The sequence below is a fragment of the Nematolebias whitei genome, chromosome 2 (genome assembly GCF_014905685.2).
Source record: "Nematolebias whitei isolate Nwh7 chromosome 2, NemWhi1, whole genome shotgun sequence".
In the NCBI taxonomy this organism is placed as follows: domain Eukaryota; kingdom Metazoa; phylum Chordata; class Actinopteri; order Cyprinodontiformes; family Rivulidae; genus Nematolebias; species Nematolebias whitei.
In genome coordinates, this window is record NC_056499.1 from 14867931 (window position 1) to 14892132 (window position 24202).

At 44.6% G+C, this 24202-nt stretch overlaps 2 protein-coding genes across 2 annotated transcripts; both read left to right on the forward strand.

The window, feature by feature from the left end:
* The first annotated feature begins 213 nt into the window (after window positions 1–213).
* On the forward strand, window positions 214–6006 carry cops2 (COP9 signalosome subunit 2). Its single transcript, XM_037697205.1, has 13 exons — window positions 214–351; window positions 726–839; window positions 916–993; window positions 1076–1201; window positions 1288–1377; window positions 1469–1546; window positions 1829–2003; window positions 2107–2285; window positions 2414–2466; window positions 3983–4080; window positions 4157–4239; window positions 5071–5129; window positions 5505–6006. The coding sequence occupies exons 1-13, from the start codon at window positions 298–300 to the stop codon at window positions 5647–5649; spliced, it is 1332 nt and encodes a 443-aa protein (XP_037553133.1). The 5' UTR covers window positions 214–297; the 3' UTR covers window positions 5650–6006.
* Window positions 6007–6950: 944 nt separating this feature from the next.
* Window positions 6951–20608, forward strand: secisbp2l (SECIS binding protein 2-like). Its single transcript, XM_037697215.1, has 18 exons — window positions 6951–7089; window positions 9381–9559; window positions 10135–10462; window positions 10543–10681; window positions 11382–11605; window positions 11734–11755; window positions 11846–11949; window positions 12222–12332; window positions 12418–12528; window positions 13295–13462; window positions 13535–13676; window positions 13756–13922; window positions 14002–14134; window positions 17720–17882; window positions 18931–19151; window positions 19229–19383; window positions 19454–19673; window positions 19793–20608. Exons 1-18 carry the CDS (start codon window positions 7069–7071, stop codon window positions 20404–20406), a joined length of 3222 nt encoding a protein of 1073 aa, XP_037553143.1. The 5' UTR covers window positions 6951–7068; the 3' UTR covers window positions 20407–20608.
* Window positions 20609–24202: the final 3594 nt, after the last annotated feature.

Here is a 24202-nt window from a genome sequence, read left to right on the forward strand (position 1 = left end):
CCACAATGGATCATATATATATATATATATATATAGATACACATTTCGATTTATTTGTGCTCTCTGTATAACCCCTTAATATCATTGTCTTCTTTATTTTGTTCTATATTGATTTTGGTGTTTTGTCAACCCCCTTTTTTAAATAATTTTAAAAACCCAAACACAAGGTCAAGTAGCGCCATCTATGGACGGAAGCATGTCGGTGCTGCTCCTCACACTCCCCGCCTCCCCGCTGCACAACAAACCGCAGGCCGGAGCGCTGACTGCCCCTGGAAAAGGACAAATTACCGCCTCAACATGTCTGACATGGAGGATGATTTCATGTGCGATGATGAAGAAGATTACGACCTGGTATTCAAAACAAATACGATTTATTTCTGTATATTTGAATGATTTATCCGCTGAGTGCTATCCACGCAGCGCCCACAGCACAGGCTAGCTTAGCTTATGCTAGTCGCTAGCTAACATCAGGCTGTCAGTGAATCCATTTTGTTAGCTTCCTAGCTCGCTAGTAGCCACAGTTCAGCTGAGAAACACTTGTAAACAGTGTCTGTCTAGTGTCTAATGGTTTTACGCGTGGTTTATATGATTTTAAAGGATGTTAGCTAGCTGGAGATTAGCTCATGACTTGTTTTTGCATATTAGCGTGCCTTAGCATGCTTTGCGTTTTGAGCTAACCTTGTTCTGTGGTTTGGATTTTAATGCGCTCTTGTTTCCAAACTAAGGAATACTCAGAGGACAGTAACTCGGAGCCGAATGTGGACCTGGAGAATCAGTATTACAACTCCAAAGCCCTGAAGGAGGACGATCCCAAGGCGGCACTCAGCAGCTTCCAGAAGGTGGCGCTGCAGTCCATAAAACCGGTCTGTTCAGTCTGGGCTCATCTAAATACTGACGGGGTTGTGTTCTCTTCAGGTGCTGGAACTAGAGGGAGAGAAAGGTGAATGGGGCTTCAAAGCACTTAAACAGATGATTAAAATCAACTTTAAGTTGGTAAGTTTTGTAACATTACAGCTTATGTAATTGTTGTAAAGTTTGACAGCAGAATTGTGTTGTCTGTTTCTACACCTTGCAGACCAACTTTCCAGAGATGATGAACAGGTACAAGCAGCTCCTCACTTACATCCGAAGTGCCGTCACCAGGAACTACTCTGAAAAGTCCATCAACTCCATTCTGGACTACATATCTACCTCTAAACAGGTATGAGATGAAAACAAAGTGTCCCTGCAGCTTCCACTGCTGCATGTTTTAAACCGTTTTTTTTGGGGGGGGGGCTGTGTGAACAGATGGACCTGCTCCAGGAGTTCTATGAAACCACCCTGGAGGCTTTGAAAGATGCAAAAAATGACAGATTATGGTTTAAAACCAACACAAAGGTATGCAAAGCTTTCTCTTCTGCACGTAGTTTTCTGATGTTTTTTGTAAGGAAACAACTTGTTTTGTTCCGGTTCTGTTTCTTTCCTGAAGTTGGGGAAATTGTATTTGGAAAGAGAAGAATATGGAAAACTGCAGAAGATTCTGAGGCAACTTCACCAGTCATGTCAGGTGAATAAACTCGTCTTAATTTATATTGTTGTGGATTAATTTGTGTCCTCCTTGTGACTGTTTGAGCAGATTGTACAGACAGTTGTTTCAAACCGGTTCTGCTCATATGAAGGTTCTGAACTCATGAAAACTGTTGGTCTACACATCAGCAGAACTTCTGTGTTTCAGAACATGAGGTCGTTCCAGTCTCAATAACAGACCCACATTGTTGATTGAAACATAACTGTGGTAGATTTATGATGTATTATTGTCATTTTTCATTTCTTTGTTTTGTAATTCTAGACCGATGACGGTGAGGACGACCTGAAGAAGGGCACCCAGCTGCTGGAGATCTACGCTTTGGAAATCCAAATGTACACAGCTCAGAAGAACAACAAGAAGTTAAAAGCGTTGTACGAGCAGTCGCTTCATATTAAATCTGCCATCCCTCACCCGCTCATCATGGGCGTTATTAGAGGTAAACTTTCTGATCAGTGGTGTAGTTTGTTGTTTGCGTAGTTTAACGCAGCAGGAAGTCTGAGCCGTGTGTTGAACACAATGAACTTACTTGTCTCGTTTAGAGTGCGGAGGGAAGATGCATCTGAGGGAGGGCGAGTTCGAGAAAGCTCACACAGATTTCTTTGAGGCGTTTAAAAATTACGACGAGTCTGGAAGCCCGAGGAGGACAACCTGCCTGAAGTACCTGGTGCTGGCCAACATGCTGATGAAGTCCGGAATCAACCCGTTCGACTCTCAGGAGGTTTGGAAGCTGCTCCTATGTTTTATTTCTAATGAGTGTAGCTGAAATTTTCCTCATCAGAATGATTTATTAGCTAACATTTTCTGAAGTTTGTCAGGGATCTCACTTTTATTTATTTATTTTTTAAGGCCAAACCCTACAAAAATGACCCAGAGATCCTCGCCATGACTAACTTAGTAAGGTAAGTGTCCACCTGGACAAAATGTTTCACAGCAACATTAGTTGAGTCAGCATAAAAATATTACTGTACTCTCCGCCCTAAAAGTTGCACTGCCATATAAGTCGCATCAGTCCAATTATGTCTAATAAAGTGGAGAAAAAAACAAATAAGTCACTTTGCCGTATTAAGTTGCATCTATTATGCATCACAGCTGACACGTCGCATTTGTTATGCATCACCGCTGAACACCTGGAAACATGGGCCGCTGTTGTGCCAAAAATTCATTGGCTGCCAAATGTCAGCCGCGGGAGCGTGCACGGGAGGACTTTAACAAGCATTTAACAAAATTAACACATAAAAACAATTATTTATTTGCTCAACATTATAGCAAAGGTGTGTCTCAGTTGAACTTTTCCTTAATAAATGCACTTTAATGGTCAAAGAAGCTTCATTTCGCCTCAGCGGCACGGCAAAATAAAGCTCCAGGAGTTCCGGAGCAAGACAAAGGTTGTATCTGTGGCAAGCCAAGTGCCTCATTAATAGCCACTTTTACCTATTAATGAGGCACTTGGCTTGCCATATAGTTTAGGGCCCTCTAGCTGCCAAAAATTATAATGTTCAATGTTTTCCATGTCAGAATGAATGAAATCTTCATATCTCAGCCACAAATTGTGTTATAAATATGGGGAAAAAATATAAATTAGTCGCTTTGAATTATAAGTCGCAGGACTTGCTAATTTATGCATAAATGTTGTTGTCCACTGTTGTCATCATTCTTTGTTAAAATTCATGTCTCTCTTGTAAATGAGGCCCCGAGGCTCAATGGGATTAACCTGTATGAATAAAGATGCAACTTAATAGTCCGAAAAGTACGATAATGTTTAAAATGTGCCGACAAAGAATCTCAGTCTGATAATATTCTGCTGGAGACGTTACAGGGATGTGCACAATAGTTGCACATCTGGACGTAGTCTCCTGTGGTTTTAACAAGTATTTTTATTGGCTGAAGGAGGAGTGGTTCAATGCAGCAGATTACTTCAGTGTTCATCCTTTAAACTGCAAATTCATTAATGTTGACCGAAAACTGTTTGGAGGAAAGTGAACCGTTAAATCGAAGCTTTAGAGTTCAATTGTTGGTCTCTTTCAGAGCTGTTTCAGGAACAGGGTTTCATCCTGATATTAAATCCTTAATTTTTTTTTGTTTTGTTTTAAATTACTATAAATGTTACTATAAAATGCAGCGCCTCAAACACTTCCCTGTTGGATGGTTTTAGTTTGGTACTGAAGGATAAATCCTGTTGAATGTGAGTTATTCTGCAGCTGTCGGGTCTTAAACCGACTCTCAGGACAACGTGACGTCGGTCTAATTTTCACCCGACAGGTTTACTGTCGTTTGTTCCCACGTTCACAAGGATTTATTTTAGGATTTTATTGTATGAACAGTCACCTGTAAGCTGTGTGGTCTCTGAAGATGTCACATTTAGGATGTTTGTGTCTGAGACGATGCAGAAAAAAAACGGGTTTGTTTGCTTCTCAGTGCCTACCAGAACAACGACATCACAGAGTTTGAGAAGATCCTAAAAACAAATCACAGCAACATCATGGACGATCCGTTCATCAGAGAGCACATAGAGGGTGAGCAGAGATTTCCTGTTTCGCAGGAAACAGGTTTTATTCCACAGGTAACTGATTGTGTCGGGTTGTGTTTCAGAACTGCTGCGAAACATCAGAACCCAGGTTCTGATCAAACTCATCAAACCGTACACAAGAATCCACATCCCCTTCATTTCTAAGGTCAGTTCATGTTTTGACTCCTCTCTGCTCAACACGTTTAAGTATTTAGTCACATTTAAAGAATTAAACACGGTCAACTTTCTCATGTAGAAAACTCGAGTTTAAAAACTCGCATGAAGAGGAACAATTATGGTTTTATGTTTCACTTTCCTCAGAGCTGTGGCCTTTAAAAACTTTATTTAAATGGAGAATAAAACGTGCTGAAATATGTGGTGATTACTCCCAGGCCTGCAGCTCCTGAAGTGTCTGTTCTCTTAACTTTTAGTTGCAGGTAAATGATTCAGAGTTTATACTAAGAATTGGTCCTGCAGGAGGGGAACAACAAATAAACACAACAACAAAGTGCACATGAGATACAATAAACATAAATTAAATTCAGTTTATTTATATAGTGCCAAGTCACAACAGAAGTCATCTCAGGGCACTGAACAGAAAGATTCATATATAAAAATAATAATTAACACTATTTATCGGAGGAGCAGACTGCTTTGAGTTTAACTCCATCGCAGAACTCTCATCTTGAGCAAGCATGAAGGTGATGGTAGAAAGAAAAACTCCCTCATGAGGAAGAAACCTTTAGCAGAACCAGGCTCAGGACAAGCAACCATCTGCTTCAAACATGGAAATAAACACATTAAATATGTCAAAGTTTAAGACCGAAAGACGAAAGTTGCAGCTAAATAAAAACTGCAGTTGCCTTGGAAGAAATGAGAGCACAGTTTGGATCAGATCAGTATTTCTGAACCTGAGTTCTGCTCTGTCGTAGTTTGAGTCCTCAGGTGAGCTGCAGGAACACCTGTCACGCTCTCAGGCTGTCCTTCTCGTTTCCAGGAGCTGAACATCGATGTGAGCGACGTGGAGAGTCTTCTGGTGCAGTGCATCCTGGATAAGTAAGTTTGTGTTGTGCTCTGAGAATAGGAAAAAAAAAAACTTTCTGAAGGCTTCTGGCCGCTTGAAAAGATTTGACCACTTTGTGAAGCTTTATGGTGTGATGAAAACCTTTGGCATTTAAAAAACATAAATGTGGTTTTCACACTTCAGGAAAGGCTGACTCAGTTTAAAAAAACTGTGTGCAGTCATGTTTCAGATGGACTTTCTCCTGACAAGGAAGCAGGAAGTGAAAACTCTTACTGTAACTTTTATTGTTTTGTGTCGCTGAGCCACCTGCAGGATTGTCAGATTATGAGTTGAACTACAGAACAAAAAGTCTCGTATTAGACTGGTAAAATCCCAGATCTGACTGGTTTCCAACGTCTGTCTCGCAGCACGATTCACGGCCGAATTGACCAGGTCAACCAGCTGCTGGAGCTGGATTACCAGAAGAGAGGGGGCGCCCGCTACACAGCTTTAGACAAATGGACAAATCAGCTAAACTCCTTGAACCAAGCCATTGTCAGCAAGCTCACATGATGTCCGCCAGGAGACGAGCAGAGCGGCACGTTTGAAGACGTCCGTAAAGATTGAGGCGCTGCTTCAGCTCTGATCGCTCAGACGAGAGTCACAGCGCCGGTTTTAAGACGGCTTCAGGTTTACAGACTGCACAGACCCTGAGAACGTGTTGAAGGTTTTTATTTTGTCCCCTTGAGAAGAAATCACCGAATGCTCTTTGTTGTTCATGTCATGGGCAGATTTTTCTATGTGCTGCAGACAAACGCCTCACATCTGTAAAAAATAAGAACAATATAAAGTTGCACTCATCAGTTTCATGTATAGTGTTGCCTGTTGGTAATAAATGTCTCTCAGCACTAAAAGCTCCAGTTTTTGACTCGTAACGAGGTCTGAAGAGTCCAGTCGGCTCAAAACTAAATCGAACTTTTAGAAACTGCTCATAAAGTTTACAGTCTGACTTTGACTCATTTCAAAACATTTCTTGATCATTTTGGTGTTCACTACTTTTTAAGTGCAGACAGTCTTAAGTTGTACATTTTGTGATCATTTAAAAGCAATTAAATTTTTTTATAGTCAGCTGTACTAAACTCTCCAAAAGTGTTGGCTGCTAATAAAAAGTTTAAACAGATTTAAATGTGGGTTTCTTCAAAATAATCCAGACCCTAAAACCCAGTCTGAAGTATTGTTTAAACCTCATTTAAGTGTTTTTATAGTTCCTGCATGTGGTAAAACTCTGGGACGTGTTTGGAGAGTTTTACTCATCTTTTTAATGACTGTGAACGTTATCGAACGGCCCTAAGTGGTTTTTTTTTATTTTCCTTGCAAGATTTTAGTCAAAGTCCTGAGGTCATGGTTGTTAATCTTTGTTGAGCTCAAATAAGTGTTTTTCAAACTGTTTTCCATGCGTTGATTAGCTGTGCTGCGATTTTACTCGATTCAGAACAAAGTTTTAAAAGTGACCCTCATGTTTTATTAGATTTTAATTTTGTCATCAGGACTCACTAAAACAGATCATGTAAACTTTCCTGTACAGGACTTTTATAGTTGTTTTAGAAAAAGTCTGGTTTGTATTTTCCTCAGCGTGCTTTTATTTGAAACGTGTTTATGACCTCTCTAACAGATCATAATTATCTTACCCTTCGTAGTAAACCTCAGTATTTATTGAAAACCGCGTTTTGACATCAGATGAACTTTTAAAATGGCGCTTGAAGAGGTTTTATTTACGATTCGCGTTTTTCCGTTCAGCCGGACCGTTTTGTCCCTCGGCGGTACCGGTTCAGGTCACTCCCATTTCCTCGCGCACGGATTGTAGTTTCAGTCGTTTCAGTGAGTTCGCGGAGCGGAGCAGTGACGCAGTGGCTGCGGCTAACGGCTCCGAGTCTAGTCGAAATGGACCGGTTCTGGTTAAAATGCTGACGTCCGGACCGCTCGCCGTCTGACATGGACGCTGGTGACGTCAAGGTACGTTGTATGTTCCTGGTTCTGCTGAGCAGACCAAACAGGCCGCCATGGTTTGGTTCCGTGAACAGGAACTTTGTGGCTGCGGCAGCTCCTGTGGTCTTTAGCTGACCGGAAATGAAAAGGCTAACTCGGGCTGAGGTCCAGTTTTAAAGAAGCTGGATGTCTTCCCGTTTGTCGACCTGAACGTTATCTTTCCTAGCTAGCTGCAGCTAACTTTAAATGGCTGCTGCTGGGTTTGAATCAGCTGCATGTTTTTATTCGGAGTAACAGTCCTGATAAAGGTTCGAGTCCGGAGGAATGTTGTTGAGAGGCGTGGAGCTGTCAGCGCGGAGCTGGTTCTTCTGCATGCCTGGCATTCCTCTGCAGAACCTCTGGTTCTGGATCAACCTTTAACTCGGAGCCTGCTACTGCCACTTCTGCCCCAGGATCTAAAAGCAGTTTTATGATCTGTGATGTATTGGTCTAATCCGAACCAAGGAAAACATCTGTTGAGCTGAGGGTGGGCTACAGTGTTCACCCTGTGTTTGTTAGCAAAATATCTCATGACCCAGAGGCCTGATGTCAGTGAAAATCACTACATGGGTATTTAACCTGGTTTAAGATGGCCGCCACAGCTAGTCGACGATAACTCTTCCAAAATCAGTCGGTTGTTGAGCTAAGGTAAGTGTGGTAGTTGCTGAGAGTGATCCCTGCACATCCTCTGGGAGCTGCACGGTTATATTTAAATATATTTAAATATAAAAGTGTTTATGATCAGAGCAGCTGTAGGTCAAAATGTTGTTTATTCATCCTTCAGCGGGACACAAACGGATTAATCAGCTACTCTTAATCATCAGCACCGAACATTTCAACCTTCCAAACATTTAAACTAATTACCCAGAAGCAGCAGCTGCTACAGTAGCCGGCTGTACAAGGGTAGTTAAAACCACTCTAGTAAGACATTTATCAAATGTTGTTGGTAATAAAAATGTTGGAAAGGAGCTGTCATTCATACACCAGACAGGTGAGCCGGCAGGTAGACCGTGTTTATTCCTGCACTGAGGAAGGAGATCATGTAACGTTAGCGCTCAGCTGCTTACAGCTCAGGACGCTTTCTGTTCAGACTCGGGGTCCAAACGGGTCGATTGAAACACTACTGATGTGAAGATAAACAATCAGAGCTGTGAGATCAGTGGACTGGGTCAGTTCAGCTCGGTTCTGTCATCCTCAACAGAGTTCCATCTGGGTCTGACCTCACTGCCTCCTTCACAATCACAGCTGTTCACACACTCAAACACACACTGATACACAGACACACTCTGGTGCAGACAGACAGTTTAGTTGTGTGTACATCATGTTTCTGTCTCACTTTCTCATCGTTTAACTGCTTCAAGGTGTCACACTGACCTGGGAGGTGTAATTGGCTTATCTGGTACCGCCTCTTGTTATCCTCTCAGACCTGATCCTTTAACCGAGTCCAGTAATACAGATCCACGGCCTCAGACTGAGAACCGATTTTTCAGATCACCTGAGGACAAGTCAGAAAGACGTCCACAAATGGCAGCAGTGGGACAATAGTTGTTTGTCCTCCAACGCTCCATTCATCCGTCCCCTCAGAAAGATGGGTCTTTGTCTTCTGAACCCCGTCACCTCCTCCCATCATCTGCAGAAAACCAAAGACCATCTGACAGGTCCAGGCCGGCCTGTGGTTTTCAGAGTTCCCCATGTTCAAATCTTTCAGTTAAAACCCATTTTAAGCACACGATACAGTTTTAGGTCTCTGTCGGGGTAAACATGGGCCATGTTGTTTTTGTCCCTGTGGGACAGCCTTCTCTCCTTTATACTCATGGTTATAATTAACATCCAGGACCATAAACCAGACCAGAGGGACAGAACCAGGTTTCAGTTCTGATCTGGACAACCTGTCTCCTTTTATTGACAATGTCAAACCAAGATATCCTTTGTTGTCCTGTACAAAATACACCTGGCTGTTGCTTCACAACGACCATCTCCTCAGAACGTTGTTAGCTGTCTTAGCTTCTAGCTTCTGTTCTGCTCATTTTAGCTTTTAGCTGCTGTTTTTCTAGCTCAGTCTTTTAGCTTTTGTTCTGCTGAGTTTAAATTTACATTAGTTTTAGCTTATTCAGCAGATTTCAGCAGTCCTACAGCTCATTTTAGCTCATTTTTCTGGTTCTAAACTTTAATAACCACGGTTCCTTTAACAATCGAGCTGACTGGCTGCTGCTTAACGACCTGATGTCTCGTGCATCACGTGTTTACCTGTCTCACCTGACGGTTCTGTCTGTCTGCAGGATGTGAAGCTTTCTCCTGAGGTGGAACCGTTCATCCCACAGAGAAAAGGTTTTGAAGGATCTATAGTCGGCATGAGTCTCTCCGGTGAGGCTGGAGGAGGCAGCGGGGTGGAGACGACACCCATACCCAGCTACCTCATCACCTGCTACCCCTTTGTCCAGGAGAACCAACCCAACAGGTACTGTGGGTCCTGAAATTCCAGCTGACAGTCCCAGAAGGTCTGGTTGTGTAAATTATTCGTGTTCTGGGACTTTTTGGCTCATTTTAGAAGGAAGAACTCAGAGAAATGTTCTCCTCTGTGAAAGATTAAACTTCAGATTTAGTCAGAGGCAGAAGAGTGAAGCGGGTTGGTTCTGAATGGAAACCCGTCCAGTTTCAGATTTGACTCTGGAGCAAAGCGTTCTGTCCGTTTGTAGCAGCTTTCCTTTGTTCCCAGAGAAGGTCCGTTTCCTGCGACCCGTCGGCTCCTTCAGTTTCCTGCTGCAGCGTATGTGAGGAAACTTCGGCCGTCTTTATTACCACACAAATCTGTTGTCTTTTATTTCTGAACTTTTTTTTTTTAACACTTGTTTGTTTTGTTATTTGTTTGGAGAGAACTCATTAGTAAACTAAAAAAACGTGGTCATGCTCGTCGTTTGTTTATCTTGCTCTAAAGTTGATCAAGTAAATAGTTGTTGTGAATAACCGTCACGCTCTGTTCTGGTTGTAAACAGCAGGAAGAGTCCAACATGTTCTGGTTCTGTTCGTCCTCAGGCAGCATCCTGTGTACAGTGGAGGGGAGCTGCGCTGGCAGCAGCCGAACCCGCCCCCTGGGGGTCCATACTTGGCCTACCCCATCCTGTCCTCCCCCCAGCCTCCCGTCTCGAACGACTACACCTATTACCAGATCATGCCAGCTCCCTGCCCCCCTGTCATGGGTTTCTACCAGCCCTTCCCTGGACCCTATGCAGGCCCGGTCCAAGCTGGCGTGGTCAGTCCGGTCTCTGCAGAGGTCGGTGAAAGGTCGTTATCTCTCGGACTGGCTTACGGACCGACCGCTCAGAGGGGGAGAGGCATGGTCCGGTCTACCATTCTGCCAAATGTACACAGTGTTTCTGTTAGCGCAGCATGATTTTGGACCTGTGCCCCGCTGGTTCTCACCATCTGGTTTGTCTGCAACAGCCTCACCTGGGTGTGGGCCAGACTCTGAGGGGCCGCCGGCCTCCAACTAGAAGCATAGCCGTGCAGAAGGAGGTGTGCACGTTGGCTCCAGATGGAAGGACCAAGATCATTATGTTGGTGGATGCTGCACAGCAGACAGGTGAGAGACAACCCATCCTGTGGTTCTGTTCTGATAACGGGTCAATCAGACTCATTCAGGCTGTACGTAGAGCTTCTCAAAGTATGGGGCGCAGTCCCAAAGGCATGTTTATTTAAACTTTTATTTTACCAGGAAAGAAATCCATTGAGATTATTAATCTCCTCTACAAGGATGTCCTGGGCATGTGGTTGGTTCATTCAGTTATTAAAGCTGTAGGTGGAACTAATGTTTAGACTTAGTGTCAACCTGGACTTGTTTTTGTGTCACACAATGTTTCCATGATGATTAGATGGACGGGGGGGGGGGGGGGGGGGTGTCTGCAGACAGGCCTCCTTGGAAAATGTATGGTGTTCTGATTGGATCTCTGGTCTCCAACTACGGGGACATTTTAGGGTTAACAGTCCCGTCTCCTGTCAGGGACAGAGTCAAGAAGCGTACCGCAGGTCGAGCATGAAGCTTTTTAAAGAACTGGAATGCTGACAGTCTAGTTGGAGAGGTTCACACGTGCACAGCTCATCGTTCCACCAGGCCCGGATCAGTTTCGGGGAAAATTCTTGAACTGGTGCAAATAGTTTAGTACCAAGCTGGGGTTTTCTAAACCTGTTGTGTAACAAATGTCATGTGGCTTGTGTCTTCAGGTGTCCTCTGACTGGTTTCTCACCAACATTAGTTTTTATTTTAAATTCTTTAACGTCTCCAGATTTCCCAGGTGAGGTGCCGGGTCGAGGTTCTGCAGAGCGGGTCAGTCCTCTGATGTGGAAAAACAGAACCAAGAGAAGACGGACGCCTCATCAAGCTGAGAGCCACAGCGAGCAGGGCGCCAGCGAGGCGGACATCGACAGTGACAGCGGTTACTGTAGTCCCAAACACAACCAGGCAGCCGGGTTGGCCCAAAGACCTGCAGAGAACACTGCAACGCCTCTGGTATGTTGGTTCCAGATCCAAAGACCTGAACAATAAAATACAGGCTTTAAAAAGCGTCAGAAACATGGTTCTAAACCTCCACAGGTTCTGAAAGTTCTCAAGTTTTTATGTTTTCTATCTTCCTGCAGATGGAGCCAGCCATCATGGCAAGTAAGTCCCTCGCAGGCTGCCGTACTCACCGTTTACTAACCAGAACATCAGTCCAGCACTGGATCATTGTCTGTATGATTTATTCTATAGGAGGCAGCTGGGTCCACGTAGCATCTCAGGCGACCCAACAGCCTTGGAGGGACAGAACCGGGCCATTCCAGAGGAAGAATCCTGACCAGATAATCCTGCCTCAGGTAAAGTGTTTCTGTTCAAATGAAGTACAGTTTGTGCTCAAACCCACCGGTTCAGAACCTTGAGACACACTGAGGACATTAAACGCTGATGTCATCAATTTGTTCCCATCAGTAATACCTGTTATCAGTATTTGGGCCGTGTTCTGAGTTCTGAGGTGGCAGTTCAGGCTTCAGGTGTCTGCAGGTCCACGAGTCATTCTGATGTTGTTTAACACGACCTCCTTTCAGTTACAGCTTCAAAATGTTTCTTCTCGTTGGTCCTCTGTTTCCAGAATTTTCTTAATGGCTATCCAGGACGACTCACAGCCAACCAGTCAGAACCAAGGCTGCAGCCAGCAGGGGTCACTGGTACCGATCTCACTCCAGAACCACTTTACTTTGAGGTGAGAGGAGGTTGCACTTCTGTTTCATCATGTATCACATTCACAGTTTGCAGTCCAAACAAAGAGGTTCTGTATGTTTTCTAAGGATGAAGACGAGTTTCCAGATTTGGGCAACGGAGGGTCTGTCCAGATCCGCAACAGACCTGAATCTGCTCCTGCTCAGAACCACACACAGCCCAAACTGCCCAAAAACCTGGTGAGACTAAAATCTTATGGAACACAAGACTCTGAGTGGAGACTTCTGCAAAACGGGACTTTTTTTTTTTTTTTTTTACAAATCTCTGCTGGAACCAACCACTTCCTGCACAGACGTAAGCTTTCAGAACCAGGGAGAACCTGGAGGAACCAAACGAGGCGTGCTTATAAACACGTCCCATTATAGCCGAACTGGGCTCATTGTGGGGACATGAAGCCTTCAGAACCGGTTTATAGAAACTGCCAGGTTCTTGTTGACGTGTGACAGACGTCCCGTTCAGATCGTTTTTAAACGGGTCAGAACCTCAGAGTTGAGGTTCTGTTTGTGGGGATGAAGCAGCTCGTCCAGTTTCTCCTCAAAAAACCTGTTTGTTGATGCTGTTTTTTAGGCTCTTAAATCCTGATTGTACACACCCAGTTTCATCACTGCATGACATGCCCACCGTCCAGGCTCCCTTAGAACCATCCAGTCTCCGTTATAACCGTCCAGATTTTGTGTGGTCCAGGCTTCGTTAGAATTGCCCAGGCTCCCGTCCAGTCTCCTTTACAACCGGTGCAGGCTCCGTCAGAACCATCTGGGCTCCGTTAGAACCATCCATGTAGCATTTTATTTTTGGATTGATCGCTTAAATCGGGTTTTCTGGGTTCCTGCTCGGCTGAGCTGTTTTGAGCAGATTTTATTTTAAGAATTTTTTTTCCCCGGTCCCTGCATGCAGAGCAGCTGGACCGTGGGTGGACTCATGTCTTCGTCTCAACATGTCTTCCAGCTGGACGACCTTCCAGAGAACTCTCCTATCAACATCGTCCAGACTCCCATCCCCATCACCACCTCAGTTCCTAAGAGGGCCAAGAGCCAGAGGAAGAAGGCTTTGGCTGCTGCTTTGGCCACGGCGCAGGAGTATTCTGAAATCAGCATGGAGCAGAAGAAGCTGCAGGTAGAACCAGAACCTCCTGATCAGTCTGTTTCCTTTCACCTCCTAACTTAGACTCTGTGTCTGTCCTGGCAGGAAGCGTTCATCAAGGCTGCAGGGAAGAAGAGTCGATCGTCCGTGGAGCTGGACCTGGGCGACATGCTGGCTGCTCTGGAGAAACAGCAGCAGGCCATGAAGGCCCGGCAGCTGACCAACACCAAGCCTCTGTCCTTCACAGGTACCCCCCTCCGCCCTATCGGTCCTTCAATGCACGAGGAGTTAAAACACTTCATCTGATTCTCTTTAACTCCTCCCAGTTGGAACAACGGCTCCGTTCCACAGCTCGGGCTGCAGCGCCGTGACCTCCATGATCCGAGGCCCGCAGCAGCTGAGCCCTCAGAACGCCTTAGACACCACGGCCCGGGTCAAGAGGGGCAAGGAGAGGGAGGTTCCTAAAGTCAAACGGCCCACGGCTCTTAAAAAGGTAGAGATGTTAAACCATTCAGTGGAGCAACATGTTTGGTTATTTTACTGAACTCAAGAGAGTTCTGTCATTCCTGCAGATTATTCTGAAAGAACGGGAAGGAAAGAAAGGAAAGCCCAGTGCAGAACAGGAGAACCCAGGTCACGAGGAGCCCGAGGACGAGAACCTGCAGTTTGGTGATGATCTGGAGCGAGAACCTGCTTCCCAAGAAGGTAAATATGCTGCACAGTGTTTAGAAGTTTACAAACAAAACACAAGAACCCAAATGGAGATTATTCAAATAATCTGCTCAGTGTTTCCCCTAAAAGACTAAAAACCACATCCGTGTGCTGTCACAAGATTTACATGCATCACATTTTAATGTTTGTATTTCTTTACAGTTCTGGTCCAGAAAATGACTCATTGTATTAAAACAAAAATAAATAATAAAATAAAGACATTCACTCAGATTTAAAACCTGAAAGTTCTGTTTTTAGAGGGAACATGAAATAAACCAGAGTATTACTTCTTTATGACATAGTATCCTGAAATAAAAAAAGACTACTTTATTCGTCTTTCTTTTCAGTGGAATAATTTTCTGTTGTTCAAGTTGTTCTGTTATTTTCAGGTGAATCCATGTCCTTTAAAAAAACATTTCAGGGAATATCCGTTTGATTCAGGTACAGACAGGATGTGAAGCTTTTACAGAATAATTAATAAATCTAGACCAGAAGGGAAATGCAGTTTGTATTTGTATCAGGAGCATTGCTCAGATGAAGGAACATCTGAACTGCTTCAACTTTCTCATCCTGTTGTCTGAAACATCGAAAACTGTCTCAGGTTTGAGACAAAGATGCAAGGAGCCACTTCAGAGGAGCAGAAGGACCACATGTGGCTCCAGAGCCACAGGTTGCAAACCCCATAGAGGTGTGGGTATTAAACAAGCGCCTTTAGTCGCCTGTCAGATAGCAAACAATTAGGGATGCACCAATCCACATTTTTTTTACTTCCGATTCTGATCCCCAAATCTGGATATCGGCCGATACCATCCCAATATAGTTATTGATTTTATTTGAGGCTGTAATAATCTCAAGTACAATTTGTACAAATATATGCATGTCCAAAAAGGCAACATGAGGTAAGTTTTATTAACGGTGAATAAGTTTCAAAGTTACAAACCGGATTCCAAAAAAGTTGGGACACTAAACAAATTGTGAATAAAAACTGAATGCAATGATGTGGAGATGGCAAATGTCAATATTTTATTCGTAATATAACATAGATGACAGAACAAAAGTTTAATCTGAGTAAATGTAACATTTTAAAGGAAAAATATGTTGATTCAAAATTTCACAGTGTCAACAAATCCCCAAAAAGTTGGGACAAGTAGCAATAAGTGGAAGGAAAAAGGAAATTGAGCATATAACGAGCAGCTGGAAGACCAACTAACACTAATTAGGTCAATTGACAACATGATTGGGTATAAAAAAGAGCTTCTCAGAGTGTCAGTGTCTCTCAGAAGCCAAGATGTAAGAGGATCACCAATTCCACCATTGTTGCGTAGAAAGATAGTGCAGCAATACCAGAATGGTGTTACCCAGCGTAAAATAGCAAAGACTTTTAAGTTATCATCATCAACCGTGCATAACATCATCAAAAGATTCAAAGAATCTGGAGCAATCGCTGTGCGTAAGGGTCAAGGCCGTAAAACTCTACTGGATGCTCGTGATCTCCGGGCCCTTAAACGTCACTGCACCTCAAACAGGAATGCCACTGTCAAGGAAATAACAGAATGGGCTCAGGAATACTTCCAGAAAGCATTGTCAGTGAACACAATCCATCGTGCCATCCGCCGTTGCCAGCTGAAACTCTACAGTGCAAAGAGGAAGCCATTTCTAAGCAAGCTCCACAAGCTCAGACGTTTGCACTGGGCCAGGGGTCATTTAAAATGGAGTGTGGCAAAATGGAAGACTGTTCTGTGCTCAGATGAGTCACGATTTGAAGTTCTTTATGGAACACTGGGACACCATGTCATCCGGACCAGAGAGGACAAGGATAGCCCAAATTGTTATCAACGCTCTGTTCAGAAGCCTGCATCACTGATGGTATGGGGTTGCATGAGCGCTTGTGGCATGGGCAGCTTGCATGTCTGGAAAGGCACCATTAATGCAGAGAACTATGTTCAGGTTCTAGAACAACATATGCTCCCATCTAGACGCCATCTCTTTCAGGGAAGACCCTGCATTTTTCAACACGATAATGCCAGACCACATTCTGCAGCAATCACAACATCATGGCTATGGTAGGAGAAGGATCCGGGTACTGAAATGGCCAGCCTGCAGTCCAGATCTTTCACATATAGAGAACATTTGGTGCATCATAAATTAGGAAGGTGCGACAAAGAAGGCCCAAGACGATTGAACAGTTAGAGGCCTGTATTAGACATGAATGGGAGAGCATTCCTATTTCTAAACTTGACAAACTGGTCTCCTCTGTCCCCAGACGTCTGTTGAGTGTTGTAAGAAGGGGGGATGCCACACAGTGGTAAAAATGGACTTGTCCCAACTTTTTTGGGATTTGACGCCATGAAATTTGGAAACAACAGATTTTTCCCTTAAAATGATACATTCTCTCAGTTTAAACTTTTGATCTGTGCTTTGTGTTCTATTCTGAATAAAATGTTAGATGTTGGCACCTCCACATCATTGCATTCAGTTTTTATTCACAATTTGTTTAGTGTCCAAACTTTTTTGGAATCCGGTTTGTAGAATTAAATCCTGCTAACGCAAAACATGTTTTTTTTAAAGGGATTAGATGGCTTCAAACATCTGCTAAGTTCATGGCATTAACCAACACAGACATGTTCCTGTTTTTAGTATTTTACATGGCCTTAATGTAGCTGTTTTTGTTTTGTTTGTTTATATATATATATATATATATATATATATATATATATATATATATATTTATTTATTTATTTATTTATTATTTTTTTCTACAACTGATAGCAGTTGGTCATTAATTACGATGAAGTTTAGCAACTTCTCGGTAAACATTCAAGCTCTGGGGCTTCAGCGGTGTGTTACTGTCATTCAGTCCGGAGAAGGAAGTCTGATTTCCGTCAGCCAAGCTCAGTCTGCTCCTTGTCCAAGACGGGCAGAGTGAGCGGGACAGACTGAGCACGGCTGCCCGAAATCAGACTGCCTTCTCTGGACTGAACAACAATAACACACTGCTGAAGCCCCGGAGCTCGAATGTCCAACGTAAAACTAAGTTTACCACAGTTTAATGTGGTGCTATGGCTCTGCAGACATTGCACGTGGCTGTCTAGTTTTGTGGTGTTCTAGTGTAAAATACTTCCACACAGCGGACATGTTTAGATGAAAAGTTGGTTAGCTGTTAGCCACAGTGCTACTGCACGTTGTAGCTGGCTGCAAACTATGAAAAGGATTTCCTGAAAATGAGGCGAGTCTTATTACTCTGGGTTCATGAGACATTCCTCCATTCAGGAAATCCATTCTATAGTTTGAAGCCAACTTGCAAAGCAGCTGGCAGGGAATCACATGTGGAGACATTTTACTTGGACGCAGACATGCATCATGGATTGGAACTCTCTGCAGGTTGGATCGGAAAAATCCGATACGTAAATTATTCTGGTATCGGAGCCTGATACAGATACTGGATCGGATCGGACCCATCCCTATAAATGATGGTTGTTAAGGAAGGTTAGGGTTCCTCTGCGACCAGAAACCACCATCTTCCTGCTCCTGTTTTAGTACCAGCTGTGACTCATGATCTGATTGTTGTTTGTTTAACAGAGAACGGTCTGAGCGTGCCCAGTGACGCCTCACTCTCCCCAGCCAGTCAGAACTCTCCATACAGCATCACCCCAGTGTCCCAGGGTTCTCCTGCCAGCTCCGGGATCGGCAGTCCCATGGCTTCCAACGCCATCACAAAGATCCACAGCCGGCGCTTCAGAGAGTGAGTTCTCCCTCCTACCCTGCAGGAAATCTTCCAGGACCGGGGTGTCGGAGAAACGCTCCGTGCGTCTCACAGATCTTTGTCCCACTCAGACATCAGCTGGACTGTGGTGGTGATGTAAAACTGGTGAAGGTGGGACAGATGTTTGTCCTTCCTCAGCAGAAATGTTTGCCGGGCGGCTCAAACGGGTCTTTGTCCCTCTGCTGAGGGGCCATTGTTCCAGCCCACAACCCGGGAACAGATTCTGTGTCCTCCTTTTAGCTCAGACTGACTGGACCATTGTTGTCCAGATCCTCTCAGTTCTGACACAAACATGTCCCCACAGACATCCACCAGAGGTAAACCCAGCTCAGACTTCACAGCAGAACAATCATCAGAGTTTAAATGGGTCGCAGGAAATTGAACTGAACTGCTGTTTACACTTTTATACACACACAGCTGAACATGGAGGAGTTTACAGATTAAAACACAGAACGTTTAACTCGTCGCCCATCAGAAACAACTTCAACTCGCTCCTCAGAGAACTTCAGTCACATCCCAGCAGAGGCGCGGGACACTGAGCCCGAGTGGGTCATGTTCCATGGAGGCTGCCCCGAGCAGTGGCCATCCTCGTACCTGGTGGTAGACACCCCGGTTATGGAGTCCATCAAGCTGAAGAATCCTATTGGGCCTTGGTGGCTGGTAGGACTGTGGAGGAGCTGAGTTGGCGGGTCAGGCTCTGTGTGGGAGGGTTCAGTGGGGTCTGGGCCTGGAGGCAGCCTAACATGCATGTTAAAGGAATGTGGGAGGAAAGCAGAGAAAACTCACCCAAACAAAAGGAGAACATGTAAACTCCACAGAGAAAGACTCCAGGTCCAAACCAGAGCTTGGAACACAGCTTGCTGTGAGGTAACAGTGTTAACCACTGATCCACCGTGATGCCAGATATTACTACAACATGAAGTCCTGAATTACTGTTGGGTTTTAAATAAAAACAGTCTGGAGCTGCACCCGTCAGCATCCTGCTGAGAGCTCTGAAGCTGGCTGACCTTATCTCCGCTCCCTGCAGGTACTGCAACCAGGTGCTGAGCAAAGAGATCGATGAGAGTGTGACTCTGCTGCTGCAGGAGCTGGTTCGGTTCCAGGAGAGGGTCTACCAAAAGGACCCCACCAAAGCCAAGTCCAAACGCAGACTGGTAATGGGTCTGAGGGAGGTCACCAAGCACATGAAGCTGCAGAAGATCAAGTGTGTGATCATTTCTCCCAACTGTGAGAAGATCCAGGCCAAAGGTGACTGATGGACCTGGCGGCACAGATCTGACTCGTTACTGAACCTGTTGTTGTTTGACCCTCTGGTTGTGTTGCAGGAGGTCTAGATGAAGCTCTGTACAACGTCATCGCCATGGCGAGGGAGCAGGAGATCCCGTTTGTGTTTGCTTTGGGTAGAAAAGCTTTGGGTCGCTGCGTCAACAAGCTGGTTCCCGTCAGCGTTGTTGGGATCTTCAGCTATTCTGGAGCCGAGGTAAGAATCTATCTCTGAGGTCACCTCACCTGAGGACAGGTACAAACCTAATGCTCTTTGTCTCCTTCAGGGTCTCTTCAACCGCCTGGTGTCCCTGACAGAAGAAGCTCGGAAGGCCTATAAGGACATGGTGTCTGCTCTGGAGCAGGAGCAGGCTGAAGAAGCTCTGAAGCATGACAAGAAGGTCCCTCACCACATGGGCCACTCCCGGAACCACTCTGCTGCTTCCGCCATCTCCTTCTGCTCCATCTTCTCCGAGCCCATCTCCGAGGTCAACGAGAAGGAGTATGGTGAGTTATCGAACTGGTTCTGGCCCTCTGAGTCATCAGAACTACTGTTGTCCTTTGTTATTGATGATTGATTAATTATTGTGGTTCTTTTCAATGAAGTTTGAATATTTTCTTCTCAGAGACCAACTGGAGGAACATGATGGAGTCCTCAGACGCTCCCGATCCTGCAGAGACAGAACCCAGTCGTCCAGCACCTCCTCCGGTCACTCACAAAGATCCTGACACCCCTGCAGCCAATACCAACCCCGTCCCACCTAGCCCCACCACCCCTCAGTCCAGAACTGGACCTCCTGGACCCGGCGACAGAGACGAGGTCCGAGCCGACGACCGCCTGGAGCTGGCCTCACAGAGCACAGAGACCGGGTCCTTGGACGGGAGCTGCAGAGGCCCGCTCACCTCCTCCATCACCTCCACCACATCCACCCTGGTCCCCGGGATGCTGGAGGAGGCTGAGGAGGAGGAGGAAGAGGAGGAAGATGACACTCCCGAACCCATCTCTGTGGAGGTACCGACTCTCAGCAGCCGCATTGACTCCTGGGTGTCGAAGACCCTGGAGAACCTCCACCTGGGGAAAAACCAGGAGAGTACAGAGGAGGAGGAAGAGGAGGAGGAGGAGGAGGACAGGGGGCAGAGTGAGGAAGAGGAGGAGCTTGATTCAGCAGACGTCACAGAGACTCAAGATGGAAATCAAGAAGGAGATGGGACGAAGACAAAAGAGTTCGTCTCGGTTTGACTCCTGACTTCAGGTGTTTACTCAGGTATCTGACCAACACACAGACGCACACACACACACACACACACACACACACAGAGACACACACACACACACACAGAAACACGCAGATTTCCCTTTCTGCAGACCAAACTACATGTGCTGGTCATAAAATTAGACTAACATGAAAAATTTGATTTATTTAAATAATTCCATTCAAAAAGTGAAACTTGTATATTATATTCATTCATTACACACAGACGGATATATTTCAAAGGTTATTTCTTTTAACGATTATAACTGACAACTAATGAAAACCCCAAATTCAGTATCTCATAAAATTAGGACATTTCTTAAGACCAATTAAAAAAAGCATTTTTAGAAAAGTTGGCTAACTGAAATGTATGAACATGAAAAGTATGAGCATGTACAGCACTCAGTATTTGGTTGGGGCTACTTTTGCCTGGATTACTGCAGCAATGCGGTGTCTGGTGTAATGCATCTTCCTCTTTACAATACCCTATAGATTTTCTATGGGGTTAAGATCAGGCGAGTTTGCTGGCCAATTAAGAACAGGGATACCATGGTCCTTAAACCAGGTACTGGTAACTTTGGCACTGTGTGCAGGTGCCAAGTCCTGATGGAAAATTAAATCTGCATCTCCATAAAGTTGGTCAGAATCAGGAAGCATGAAGTGATCTTAAACTTCCTGGTAGACTGCTGCATTGACCTTAGACCTCAGAAAACACAGTGGACCAACACCAACAGATGACATGGCACCCCAAACCATCACTGACTGTGGAAACTTGACACTGGATCTCAAGCAACATGGATTCTGTGCCTCTCCTCTCTTCCTCCAGACTCTGGGACCTTGATTTCCAAAGGAATGCAAATTATACTTTCATCAGAGAACATAACGCAGCACGGTGGCGCAACTGTTAGAGCTGCTGCCTCTCAGCGAGCAAGTCCCTGGTTCAAATCCTGGTCCGGGGGCCTTTCTGGGTGGAGTTTGCATTTTCTCTCCGTGCATGCGTGGGTTTTCTCCGGGTGCTCCGGTTTCCTCCCACAGACCAAAAACATGCATGTTAGGCTGATTGGTAACTCTAAATTGTCCCTAGGTGTGAGTGAGAGAGTGAATGGTTGTCTCATTTGTCTTTATGTAGCTCTGTGATGGACTTGCGACCCGTCCAAGGTGTACCCAGCCCCTCGCACAGTGATTGCTGGACATGGGCACTGGCGACCCCCATGACCCAAAATGGAAGAAGTGGGTAAAAGATAATTGATGGATAGAGAACATAACTTTGGATCACTCAGCAGCAGTCCAGTCCTTTTGGTCTTTAGCCCAGGCGAGACGCTTGTGATGCTGTCTCTTGTTCAAGACTAGTTTAACACAAGGAATGCAACAGCTGAACTCCTTGTCTTGCATATGTCTGAGCATGGTGGTTCTCGAAGCACTGACTCCAGCTCAGCTGCTGTCCACTCTTTGTGAATCTCCACCATATTTTTGAATGAGTTTTGTTTCACAATTCTTTTCAGGGTGCGATTATCCCTATTGCTTGTACTCTTCTTTTCTACCACATCTTTTCCTCCCCTTTGCCTCTCTATTAATGTGCTTGGACACAGAGCTCTGTGAACAGCCAGCCTCTTTAGCAATGACCTTTTGTGTCTTGCCCTCCTTGTGCAAGGTGCCACTGGTCGTCTTTTGGACAACTGTCAAGTCAGCAGTCTTCCCCATGATTGTGTAGCCTACAGAACTAGACTGAGACCATTTAAAGACCTTTGGAGGTGTTTTGAGTTAATTAGCTGATTAGAGTGTGTCACCAGGTGTCTTCAGTATTGAACCTTTTCACAATATTCTAATTTTATGAGATACTGAATTTGAGGTTTTCATTAGTTGTCAGTTATAATCATCAGCATTTAAAGAAATAAACATTTGAAATATATCAGTCTGTGTGTAATGAATTAATATAATATACAAGTTTAACTTTTTGAATGGAATTACTGAAATAAATCAACTTTTTCATGATATTCTAATTTTATGACCAGCACTTGTACTTTCAGCAGTCAGAGGGACAGAAACCAACTGATCCAAACACAAAAACCACAGCCTGAACTTTTGACTCAGAACCTTTGACTCAAAACCTTTGACTCAGAACCTTTGACCCAGAACTTTTGACCCAGAACCTGCAACACTTGAATCCAGAGGAGAACCTTCTCTGAAGCTGAACTCTTCAGTATTTCGCAGCCGTGTTCTGGTTTGGGTCTGAAGGTTCTGTCAGTACTTCTGTTTTGTTTGTTGTTTATTTGACTTGTTTACCATAACAAGGGGAGGTTTGTGTTTGATGGTGTTCTTAAAGTGTCCGGGTCCTTATGTGAACCAGAACCACTCCAACCATCACTTTTCAAGTGTTTTTAACTTTTAAATAATGATGTAATGTGTTCAGGAGCTGTGTGGACAGAACCCGGTCCGGTTGGTTCTGTCAGAACTTTTAACAGTCCGTCACACGTTCGTGTTTGTGTGAAACCTTTTCAGCTCACTTACAGAAATCCAGAGTCTGGTGAAAGAAACAAAACATTTGTCGTTTGGTCTTTAACTGTTTTTATAGTAAAGGAACCAGAACCCAAAGTTCTGTTTGGCCTCAACGGTACCGCTCAGGTTCTGTTCCTCTAACAAGTTCTTACTGGTGTTTGTGATGCTTAAAAATGTCTCCGGGTAAAAGTTTCTGTGGTTGTTGAGCTCTTCTGGATTAAGTTATTTATAAGCCCCCCCCCCCCCCCTTCCCCAGGTGTGAGTGCAGAAACCGGGTCAGCACCGAGTCCTGCAGAAACCGGGTCAGCACCGAGTCCTGCAGATAAAGTCTGTAAATAAAATGTATTGGGTTTGATGGTGAATCTGACACCAGATATGGATACAATTACTACAGTACTGCTACAGTAATTCTATAAGTTGGGTCCTCTACAGATACTGCTGTAGTACTACCTGTATAACACCAGATACTGTAGTACTACCTGTATAACACCAGATACTGTAGTACTACCTGTATAACACATGTAGCGCCACCTGTCGAACTTGTCAACACAGAGGTCCATTGAGCCAATCAGAGGGCAGAAGCTCCAAACCTTCAGCCAGGTAAACCTGCTGAAGGTCTGAGGCTTTCAGAACCTCGGGTTCTGCTGGGACCGGCTGTTCTGTGTTAACGAGTCGGACAGGTGGAGATGAGCCCAGGTGAGGGTTCATGAACAAAGTGGACGTCTGCAGCTCCGAGCCGCAACGTCTGAAAGATTTTTAATGAAGGGTACAGTGTGTGTGTGTGTGTGTGCGCGCGTGTGTGTGTGTGTGTGTGTGCGTGTGTTTGTAACAGCAGGTATTTTGCACTATGTATATAAAGTTGCGGTGAAGGTTGTGTATCTCATGTGAACACGAAGAATTGGTTTAATGAAGTACTTTTGTGTGTATTTGTACTTTCTGTGGATATTTAAACCTCTGATTGTTTAATCTTTGTCTGATTAACAATAAATGTTCTGTAAATAAATTTATTTGGACTCACGTCTTGTCTTCTTAACACAAACACACCTCACTGTCCGGACAGGAGGTAGTCGCTGAGTAAGCATTAAATGTTGCTGCATAAACACAGAGTCAGTGTTAAATGTTGCTACATAAATGCTGAGTCAGCATTAGATGCTCCTGTGTGAACGCTGAGTCAGCATTAAATGCTGCGAAAACTGAGTCACTGATAGATGTTGCTGCAGGAATGCTGAGTCATTAAATGTTGCTGCGAGTGCTAAGTGTTAAATGTTGCTGTGTGAATGTTGGGTC